General features: G+C 42.3%; 1 protein-coding gene across 1 annotated transcript; it reads right to left on the bottom strand.

The window, feature by feature from the left end:
* Window positions 1–5,205: 5,205 nt before the first annotated feature.
* LOC101133456 (large ribosomal subunit protein eL36-like) lies at window positions 5,206–5,860 on the bottom strand. Its single transcript, XM_055350389.2, has one exon. The coding sequence runs from the start codon at window positions 5,832–5,834 to the stop codon at window positions 5,517–5,519; it is 318 nt and encodes a 105-aa protein (XP_055206364.1). The 5' UTR covers window positions 5,835–5,860; the 3' UTR covers window positions 5,206–5,516.
* Window positions 5,861–11,735: the final 5,875 nt, after the last annotated feature.

Raw genomic sequence — 11,735 nt, 5'->3', positions numbered from 1 at the left:
TGATATTCTTCACATTTTGCAAGTAAGGACCCAAGTTCATGGAAATAACGTTCACCAGTTATCTTTTTAAGCTCTTACGGTCACTCAATGAGCAGGCAGGATCTGACTCTGACCTGTTGGGAGACCTGGACTGTGCTTTCCCACCATACGTTGCTGGTCCATCTTCCTGGTTACTCGATTTTGAAGATGCTAGTTTCCTTAGCTGGAAGATAGAACTCATTCCCTGCCTACCTTATGAAGAGAATTCAGGTAAGACCAATGCACCTGGAAGTGGACATTTCCCTTCCTCAAGCATAGACAATGTAGGCTGGTTGTGACATGGTTGTGATAATTCTGTGCACTTGGTGGGTAGGAAGATATGGGAACAGAATCCTTAGAACAGTAGAGGGGGGGACAAAATAGGTCTGGACCCCGGTACGGACATGAGGACTTCTTGAAGATTGTCTTAGTTGAGTAATATTGTCAGCAGCAGGTGGCTTTATGGGGATTGAAGGCTGGGCAGCTCTTCCTTCCCTTAATGGGGATGATGAAGCTGTGCCCACTGCATCACTCAGCTGCTTTCATATGGCTAAATCATTCCACCCTTTATCTACATTAGAGGAACTTATGTCCTCTGCCTGTGCCTATGGTATTTTTCTGCCAGTCATCATTGTACTTGTCAAAGTGCCCTCTATCTTCACCAAATAGTTTATAAGAATGAATAGTGACAACAGGGCAGTGTATTGGAAACTGCCTCATTAAAATAATGAAGCTCTGATGGAAATACTGGTTTGTGTGATTTCATCTTCAAAGACCACTGTATCACAATTTCTCTCTAATTTTATAGGGAAGGGAACTGAGGCCTAGAGCAGAGCCATTTAGCTAGCTGGCTCTTAAGATAAGTTTGTTTAGAGTCTCCCAATTTAAACATGTCACTGTAGGCATTGTTTAATTTTTAGTGACATTTCTGTGGTCAGTGAAACATGGTGTGTAAGATTGCCTGCCATCTGTGTGACTTTGGGTGAATGATAAGCTTCTTTGAGCTTCTATTTCCCCATCTTAAAATGAGGATAATAAAACTACCTATCCTTAAACAATTGTTATGAAGATGAGGATGATTATTATGAAGCACTTAGGATGGTGACTGGCACATATTAAGTAGTGTATTAGTCTATTCTCTTGCTGCTAATGAAAACATACCTGATCCTGGGTAATTTATAAAAGAAAGAGGGTTAATGGACTCATAGTTCCATATGGCTGGGGAGGCCTCACAATCATGATGGAAGGTGAAGGAAGAGCAAAGCCATGTCTTACATGATGGCAGGTAAGAGAGCGTGTTCAGGGGATCTCCCCTTTATAAAACCATCAGATCTCATGAGATGTATTCACTATCATGAGAACAGCACTGAAAAAACTCACCCCCATGATTCAGTTACCTCCCACTGGGTCCCTCCCATGACCTGTGGGGATTATTACAATTCAAGGTGAGATTTGGGTGGGCATATAGAGCCAAACCATATCATTTTGTCACTGGCCCCTCCCAAATCTCATGTCCTCGCATTTCAAAACCAATCATGCCTTCCCAAAAGTCCCCCAAAGTCCTAACTAATTTCGGTATTAACTCAAAAGCCCACAGTCCAAAGTGTCATGTGAGACAAGGCAGGTCCCTTCCACCTATGAGCCTGTAAAATCAAAAGCAAGTTAGTTTATTTCTAGATACAATGTGGGTACAGGCACTGGTGAAATACACCTGTTCCAAATTAGAGAAATTGGCCAAAACAAAGGGGCTACAGGCCCCATGCAAGTCTGAAATCCAGTGGGGCAGTCAAATCTCTAAAATAATCTCCTTTGATTCCATGTCTCACATCCAGGTCATGCTGATGCAAAGGTGGGTTCTCATGGTCTTGAGTAGCTGCACCCCTGTGGCTTTGCAGGGTACAGCCTCCTTCCTGGCTGCTTTCACAGGCTGGTGTTGAGTGTCTGCAGCTTTTCCAGGTGCATGATGCAAGTTGTCAGTGAATTTATTATTCTGGGGTCTGGAGGATGGTGGCCTTCTTCTCACAACTCCACTAGGCAGTGCCCCAGTGGGGACTGTGTGTGGGGGCTCTGACCCCACATTTTCCTTCCACACTGCCTTTGCAGAGGTTCTCCATGAGGGCCCTGCCCCTGCAGCAAACTTCTGCCTAGACATCTAGGCGTTTCCATACATCCTCTGAAATCTAGGCAGAGGTCCCCAAACCTCAATTACTGACTTCTGTGCACCTACAGGCTCAACACCACGTGGAAGGCTTGGGGCTTGCATCCTCTGCAGCCACAGCCCAAGCTGTGCCTTGGCCCATTTTAGCCATGGCTGGAACAGCTGGGATGCAGGGCACCAAGTCCTTAAGGGGGGCTCTGGGCCTGGCTCATGACACCATTTTTACCTCCAGTGATGGGAGAGACTCCCTCAAAGGTCTCTGACATGCCTTGGAGACATTTTCCCCATTGTTTTGGTGATTAATATTTGGCTCCTTGTTACTTATGCAAATTTCTGCAGCAGGCTTCAATTTCTCCACAGAAAATGGGTTTTTCGTTTCTATTCCATTGTCAGGCTGCAAATTTTCTGAACTAAATTTTATGCTCTGCTTCTCTTTTAAATATAAGTTCCAATTCCAAACCATATCTTTGTGAGTACATAAAATTGAATGTTTTTAACAGCACCCAGTCACCTCTTGAATGCTTTGCTGCTTAGAAATTTCTTCCTCCAGATGCCCAAATTCATCTCTCTCAAGTTCAAAGTTCCACAAATCTCTAGGGCAGGGGCAAAATGCCTCCAGTGTCTTTGCTAAAGCATAGCAAGAGTAACCTTTGCTCCAGTTCCCAACAAGTTGCTCGTCTCCATCTGAGGCCACCTCAACCTGGACTTCGTTGTCCATATCACTATCAGCATTTGGGTTAAAACTATTCAACAAGTCTCTGGGAAGTTCCAAACTTTACCACATTTTCCTGTCTTCTGCTGAGCCCTCCAAACTGTTTCAACCTCTGCCTGTTACCCAGTTCTAAAGTCACTTCTACATTTCTGGGTATGTTTACAGCAGCACCCTACTCTACTGGTACCAGTTTACTGTGTTAGTTCATTCTCATGATGCTAATAAAGACATACCTGAGACTGGGTAATTTATAAAGGAAAGAGGTTTAATGGACTTAAAGTTCCACATGGCTGGGGAGGCCTCACAATCATGCGAGAAAGCGAAGGAAAATCAAAGGCACATCTTACATGGTGGCAAGTAAGAAAGTATGTGCAGGGGAACTTCCTTTCATAAAACCATCAGTTCTCATGAGACTTATTCACTATTGTGAGAACAGCATGGGAAAGACCCACCCCCATGATTCAATTACCTCCCACCGGGTCCCTCCCATGATGCGTAGGGATTATTACAGTTCAAGGTGAGAGTTGGTGGGGACACTGAGCCAAACCATATCAAGTGGCATATAAATGTTTGTTTAAAAGTGAACATAAACCTTTGTTTAGAAGAGAAAATGATCCAAGGGTCTGTGAAATTGTAATTATTTTATTCCAACCCTCTTTGTCTCTAATAATAGTATATTGTAGGGCCTCAGTATTTTATATCTTAGGGGATAATTTTATGGGCATTATATAATTTGATTTGTGTAGTATCCTATGAGCTAGATCCTACTAGCTCGTTTTTAAGCTAAAGATACAGTGAATCAGAGAGGCAACATGACTTAATCTCAAAATATCACACGTCTAGCATGTGACAAGAGCCTAGTGCACGTTCCTATCAGCATTATTGTTATCATTTTTTATAGCTCTTATTGTGTGCCAAGAAGTGTGCTAGAACTTTTTTTAAAAAAAATTTAAACTCTAGCCCTCTTAATAATCCTATACGTTCTCAATCTCGCAGGTGGCAAAAGTGAGGCTCAGAGGGATGAAATAACTTGCCTCAGGTCCCATAACTAATGAAGAGAGTTATAAGAACTCAAAACTAGGTCAGCTTGGGACCAAAACCCTTATCTCTTCTGTTCCAACACACTAACTCTTGCTAACTTCTTCCAGAAGGAAAGATGGATTGTCAGCCTTCTGGCTACAAGGGCTTTGATAACAAGGATTGTGTCTTTTCATATTTATATTCCCTGGATCACAGAACTTGGCACCAAGTCCAAGGTCTGGCATGACAGACTGAAGCTTATCTCAATGGAACTGGTTTCTTCTTGTCCATTTCTCTTCTTTCCAGCTAGATAAGGAGATGAGTGGCCAGCACCTTGACCTTGGCTCAGCTGCAGCTTGGTGCCTGTTCTCTATTGAATGTAGTTTCTAAAGTTGTTTGCTTTCTTCATTATTGGGTGTCATCAACTCTCACTTCCTTTGCATTTTGTTTTCTTTTGACAAACTGCTCAATGTTACGATTTTGCTTGTCCACAGCAGAACAAGGACTCAGTAATACATTGATAATTGAACTGTTAATGAAAACAGGTTTTTATAAGATGGAAACCTCAGTTCTTGGGAATATTCAGAAGTGGGGTTGTAGAGAGCATGATGAATGGATTCAGCTGTGCTATCAATGATGAAAAAAATTGTAGGGAGAAGTGAGAGGGACAATGTCTGGAAGAAAATGAGATTAAAATTTAAGGTAAACAATGCTTGTCCACTCAATAGACAAGTGGTACCTGGTACACAAGTGACTTAGGTGGATCATACCCAAATGTAGGGTCTAGTTCCACTACTCTTAATTATCCATCCAGATGAGGGTTCTGAGACTTAGATGTGGCAGTGGCTAATCTACAGTCATAAAGCAAGTTGGTAGCAAGGCCAAGCTTAGGACCTGAGGTCTTAATTTTCCTTCTAGGGCTTTTTTCATAGAAGATTTAGTAATTGATCGGCAGTAGGGGGATGAGGAGAAGAAAGCCCTGAGGATGACCTCCATATTTTTGGCTTGATGCTTGGGGGAAGGAGGGAAAGAAGTAGGCCAGTGTGTTGTTTGACAAGTTTACTCATGATCACTAGTAAGGCATTAGTTTTCATTATCAGCTACTGGTGACCCCAGTGGTGATGTTTAAATGGAGGCTTAGGGGATTTGTATCGCGATGGGCTAAGGGCTAAAGGGAATTGAGGTAGTCAAGACAACAGGTGCAGATTACTTTTTCAATACGTTTCAATGTAATTTCGATACATTTTGCAAGGCAAAAACCAGGAGGTAAGGTGGGAACTGGAAGGGGAAAATAAGGTGTTTTTTTTTTTTTTTAAAGGATTTCCAATACTTGAGCTTGTTTGCAGGCTGAGAAGAAGCCAGAGTGGAAGTAATTGATGACAGGAATGAGAGGGCATGGCTGATGGAACACAGTCCTGGAAAAATACAGATGAGAAAGGATCAGGTCCATAGGGTGACAAGCTAGCTCTGGAAGTGAGGAAGGACATGTGAGGGAAGGAGATCAAAAGGAATGGGTGCTGTTTTATATATATATATATATATATATAATATTTTTTTTCTTTCTGTCAAGCTATTCTTTATTTCAGGGAGAGGGCAGGTGAAGGGGGCTCAGTCTTTCTTGGCAGCAGCTTTCCTCATGGCGGCCAGTACGTTGCTCAGCTCCTCCTGCTTCCTCTTGGCGCGGATGTGCATCCCCACCCTTTTCTTGATAAACTTGAGGGCCTGTTTGTCCTTGGAGACCTTCAGTAGCTCCATGGCGCGCCGCTTGTATGGGGCAAAGCCACACACCTCGCGAATCATGTCCCGCACGAACTTGGTGTGTTTGGTCAGACGCCTGCGGCGGCTGCTGTGCCTGGGCTTGCTCACGTTCTTGGTCATCTTGTGGCCCTTGATGAGGCCCACGGCCATAGGGTAGCGTAGAGCCATGGCTACTGCTCTCCAGAGGCGGCCGTGGCAGAAGGGCTGGTGCCGCGCTGAACTCTGGGATATCTACCGCTGTTATATTTAAGTTCGGAGGAGGAGGCACTAATGTTCAAAGTGTTTCATATTCTCTGTGAAGTAGGAAATGTTCATTGATAACATGGTTTGAACTTTAGTCAGCTTTGCATTGCTCATAGGGAAGTCCAGATCAACTAATACTTTCACATAAAAACAAAGGTAAATGAATAATGTGTGAACCAGACAAATGACCACTGATATTTGGAACTGAAGCATGAACAGAGGGAATAGTGCCTGCCTTTGCTAATTGTTTTGTCTCATTTGGTAACAGAAGCAGGCTGTTGACCTTCAGCCAGGCTGCTTATGGATGTGTGCACATAACTGGTGTTTGTGCATGCTTGTTAAACCTACCAGAAAACTGCCCCCAGATCATTACCACTCCCTGATTGATCTTGGGCTCGTAATTAATCTAGATTACTATGGTGAATTCTGCTTGTCTTCCCATCCTGTGCTGAAATGTACCCACCACTCTGAGGTGGAGTGTGAGACCATGATAGATCCAAGAAACTCTCCTCCTGGGAAAAGTGAGGCTGATGGAGCTGGCGCGTCTAGGCTAGAATCTTTGCCTTCTCTGGTACTGAGAAGAGTGCGTACTGCCATGTGTACTCCCAGTTTCCCTCATCTGAGCTCTCTGCTCTGCTGTGCCATGATTTAAGATGTCCAGCCAGACTTAAAGTCCCTTCTGTAGAAGCTCATAAAGCCTGGGTGTTGCATTAGAAAGTAGTTCAGTTTGGAGACAGATGTGCCTGGGTTTAAGTCCTGGCTCCGTCAGATTTTATCTATGGAGCCTTATTGAACCTCTCTGGGTGTTAGTGTGCTTCTTAGTAAAAGGAGATGATAATTTCCCCATTGGTTACCTTTTTTTTTTTTTTTTTTGAGCTAGAGTCTCACTCTGTCACCCAGGCTGGAGTGCAGTGGCACAATCTTGGCTCTCTGCAACCTCTGCCTCCCAGGTTCAAGTGATTCTCGTGCCTCAGCCTCCTGAGTAGCTGGGATTCCAGTCGTGCACCACCACATCTGGCTATTTTTTCTATTTTTTAGTAGAGACAGGGTTTTACCATGTTGGCCAGGCTGGTCTCGAACTCCTGGCCTTAAGTGATCCACCAACCTGGGCCTCCCAAAGTGCTGAAACTGCAGGCGTGAACCACTGTGCCTGGCCCCAGCCCCAGGGTACTTTGGTTACTTTGAAGATTCATTGAAAGGATTACCTAGGCCAATGAATATAAGAAGTGATATGTAAGATAAGGTGCTTTACTAAGAACCTTATCTTAGTAAAGGGAGGGAGCTATCAGTTATTAAATAACATTTGTTTGCAAGCACTGGATGCTTCACTTTCATGGTCATATTTCATCCTATGGAAAATCTCTGGGGTTAGTTATTACTATCCTCATGTTACAGATGATAAAACATATCCATGGGCTGGGCTTGTCCTATCATAGACAGAGTAACCAAGGATAGCTCATTTCAGATCACATATCATCCTTTTAGCCCATGACAGTCCTAGGTCACACCTATTGTCCCAGAGTAATCATTAATAAACTCTAATTTCACTCTCAAAAGTTTGGAATACAAATTATATGCTCACTTTTTGTAAGTGTGAGGGCCTGAGGCCAATTTAAAATCCTACATGTTTTCTTTTTCACCAGATCGGATCCTAAGTCTTTCTTAATCCGCAGGTGGAAGTGGAAGGAATTTCCTTGGTGCTTTTTTTTTGTGATGTTCTATTTCTGCCCTGCAACAAAGGCTGCACTTTTCTGCCTCAAAAGCAAGCAAAAGACTCCCTGCTAACCTGCTAAGCCCTGCCTGGGGTACTCTTAGCAAGGCCAGTTCATCTAGGAAAAAGGTCCAGAAATGAAGCTATAGGAGGAGAGAACCATGTGGTTATGTGTATGTCAGATCCATTCATTTATTCATTCACATATACATTCATTTTTTCATTTATCAACTACTTCTTGCAAGGCCCAGTGAAGGGTATGAGAGCAGGAAAATAGGAAGATGAAAACCACACAAACCAGCTACCAAGAAGCTTACAGTCCAGAAGACAAATGCAATGAACAAGATGCAAGGTTGAAAGTGCAGAGTTTAAGGGAGTAGTCAGGGAATGCCTAACTGGGGTTCCGGGAGGGGGAGACCACTTCCTCCTTAGGGTAAGTTGGGAAAGTTCTTTTTTTTTTTTTTTTTAAATAGAAAGTAGCTTTTGCACTTTGAAGATTTGGTAGGATGTGAACTCACACAGAGCCTGGGAAAAGGCTGTCAGGCAGGTAGATCACCATAAGTGAGGCAAGACATCTTAGAATCGGGTGCCAGGAACAGTTCAACTTTATTGAGATGAAGGTTATAAGAAAGAGGGTGGGGAGAAAATAGAAAACTTGGTTGGGTTAACCACTATGGAGGGCATGCGTACTGGACTAAAGATGTTTAAATTTTAATCTATTTGCAATGGGTAGACATAGAAGAAAGGTTACTCAATTCATTACTTATCTCCTTTTCTGCTTTTTAATTCGTAGTAGTAATGTGAAATGATCACATCTGGTAGTTGAGTGGACATGGACTGGATGGAGGGAGCCCAGAGGCATGGAGAGTGTTTTTGAGTTTTTGTCTGAATAAGAATATCCGTCTCCAGAAAGAGAAAGGAAAAATTAATCCTAATTCGAATATTTTGCAAGGCAGTGCAATTTTTGTTGCTGCATGCATGGATCATGCCATATTGAGCGTGATGTGATTAAGTCAATAGCCCCTGGGAAGATTTTAGTGGTGAGACCCAGGAAATATCACAGAGATGTAAATGGGAAATTGTTTCAATGTAGATTCTGAGTAGGAAGTGACTATTTCAGCCCAAAGGGGATTTAGCTCCAGCATACCATCTGAAGCAGAGAGCACACTGATCAGGGCAGAGAGATGGAAGCTGATAAAGGGTATGTGAATAATGTAAAATTCTCAGGACAGTAAGACAGAGCTGTTGCTTCACCCAACCATTCTGATTAACAAGCAGAGCGGTGGTTCTCAAAAGTGTTGGACACCAACAGTAAAAACCTTTTGATAATAGTCCTAATGGTAACAATGTAGTCGGTTCTCAAGAATCAATCAGCAGAAATAGAGCCTAACAGTATTTCTATGAGTCTGTTAATTAAAACAAGAGCATAGGCAACTAAGACCATAGTCAGCCTAAGATCCCAGTGACGAAGCTCTGGGAGCAATGCATTTTTTTCCCTAAAATTTGCTAGAATGCCAATCATTTGCAATTATATACACATAGTAAGAGCTTTGTGTCTTGTATAAATAGCCAGATTTTTTGGGTAACCACTGAATTGATGAATTCAGTACATTTTAACAATGTGCTATTTTAAAAAATATTAATACCAAATTTAGCAATCTTTCATTGCTCAGTAGGTAACCAGTAACTAGTCTTTCATTGTGCATGGACCTGAAAAGCTATGAAATAGTTTAATATTTGCCAGTTAGAAACAGGTCATTGCTCATTAGGGATCACTAGAGCAAAACTTGCTGCCAGGATTCTTCACAGCAAGTTGGAGGGAAGTGACATCTCCATAGAAATCAATTGATGAAGAATCAATCATTTGCTCAAAAGTATAAGCCAAGAGGAGACCTAGAAATGAAAGTCCTAACAATAAAAAGCACACATCCCAACTCAGATCGAATCACATGAGAGGCACAATCAGATGAAGACACTAAAGAGCATCTGGACCTGCTGTGCGTAGAGACTGTCCCTGCAGCCAGTCTGGGTGAAGGCTCCCTTAGTGGGAGTGCTTGGTTTGTCCCATCAAAGAGTAACCAAATGTAGCTCATTCCAGAGCGTGGGCTTGGCCATGCTCAACAAGTATCTTACCATCTCCCTAAAATTATAATGTAAAAAAATACAGAATAACTCTGCTCTTATAATGCAGTGGAAGGAAGCCTCTTATCAGGTCAGATTGGGACCAATAGTTGGTTGGATTGTTGAAAAGTTGGTTAAAGTGGGGAAAAAGTGATACACACATAGCATCAACATTTATCTTAATGTAGAGCACATACATATCTGTGACTTTGCCAATCTTTTGATGTTAGGCCAAAGCTTTTCTTTGGGTATGATTCACTGACTGTAGTCATTCTTCTTTCATAAACCGTAGCCATGATGTGCAATCTACAGTTCCAAGTTCTGCCTTCTTTAAAGTGGAATAAGAACTTCAAAACATCTATGAAGAAACTTGGGCACAGTATCTTAGTAGACTTTCATATTTTTCCCCAATTATTTACAGTCATCTCATACCTATTTCCAAAGCATCTACATTGTGATTCATCCTTACTGAGTTTTTTCTAAGTATTCAAATTAATTTTGTAGAAGCAACTCTTTTTGCATTCATTTCACTGGATTCCATAATATTTAAATCATGTCATTGTAGCATAAGTACAATGGGCATGAACATATTTGGGTACCATTCCAGATGAATCTTATAAGCTGGTAACAGACTGGCTGCTAGCTGCTGGTGGTTCTGCTGGCCACTCCTTCTGTTTGCTTTGGGTGTCCTCTGTCCATATGTTTTACAGGAGTGAAGAGTGTGGTTAACTTAACAAGGAAGTTAAGTGGAGAGTTCTCAAGACAGGTTTTTGTACTTGGTATGCTCCTCTACGTAAAACCCTGAAGATTGTAATGCTGGGGTGGGAAACCCAGATGAGTTACTCCCTCTCTCCCTTACAGAATTCCTTGTGAATGGAAATTATTTCTGTCTGGGTGAGGGGCATGTTGTAAACATTTTGACTTTTAATTGCTAAATGGCACGTTTCTTGAGATCTTAAGATTTCTTTTGTATCCTTAGCTCCTAGCTGAGGGCTCTATAAAATTGTAGGTGCTCAAGACATGTTCATTTGATAATTGAATAAGCTCCTGCTTAAGGTAAAATTTCAAAGCTTTTTCTGTACATTTCAGAGATTGTAGCGAAGGTCTAACTACCTCCATGTTATAGGTGAAGTAACAGAGACTGAAGTGTCATGGGATTTGTCGGCGTCATCAGGCAGGGACAGAGGAAGTGGGAAGGCCTTCTGACTTGATTGCTGCACCAATGTCCCTTGGCAGTGCTCTCTCAGTAGCGTAACTCTCAAGTGGCTTCCTCTAGGTTTGAGCTTGGCACTGTCAGTTATTAGCTATTGACTCTGGGAAGCAACATGCTATACAGCATCTCTGAGCTCACTTTATCTACATGTGAACTAGGGATAAAATACCTACCTTACAGAGTGTTGCAAGGATGAAATGGGATAGCACAGGCAAAGTGCTAAGCACACTGTCTTGGCATAGAACAGACGCTCAATGAAGGGTGATTTTTGTGGTCATTGTGACAGTGCTGGCCCACGAGGAAGGGACTTTAACAGTGATTATCAAGTGCCTTCCAAGAGACAGCAGCACTTGCGTGCATCACGGAACATTGACTGTTCCTCTCCATCATTTTCCCAGGTCATTCCAGAGTAGCGCAGTTTTTGACTGAACCATGTAGAAATTTGCTTCAGTTCTACATAAAGATCTGGAACAGTACTTTATTTTTGAGCAGATGGAGCCTTTTTGGTACCTCCTGGCAGGTTGGTGTTGGTGTCTACCAGAAAAATAAGGTCACTCCTAACCTGGATGACTGGGTTGAAGTAGCTATTTGGACTGAGTAAAGGGAGACTTCAACTGAATTAAACTTAACTTTGATATGATGTTTTTCTGAGGCTGTGTGAAAATAGAAACCAGGAATGTTTTGCAATGAGCAATACATGCATGGAGCTGAAGCAGGAAGTTAGTTTAAGACAATGGAAACACCAGCTTTCAATTCCCATCCCTGGGAAAACAAACAAGCG

The sequence above is a fragment of the Gorilla gorilla genome, chromosome 13, assembly GCF_029281585.2.
Source record: "Gorilla gorilla gorilla isolate KB3781 chromosome 13, NHGRI_mGorGor1-v2.1_pri, whole genome shotgun sequence".
Classification (NCBI taxonomy): domain Eukaryota; kingdom Metazoa; phylum Chordata; class Mammalia; order Primates; family Hominidae; genus Gorilla; species Gorilla gorilla.
Note: the sequence above shows the minus strand (reverse complement) of the source record. Positions and strands in the feature narration are given on the sequence as shown.

Coding starts and splice junctions, on each gene's coding strand:
- LOC101133456 (XM_055350389.2), bottom strand. CDS start 5,834: ATGGCTCTACGCTACCCTATGGCCGTGGGCCTCATCAAGGGCCACAAG.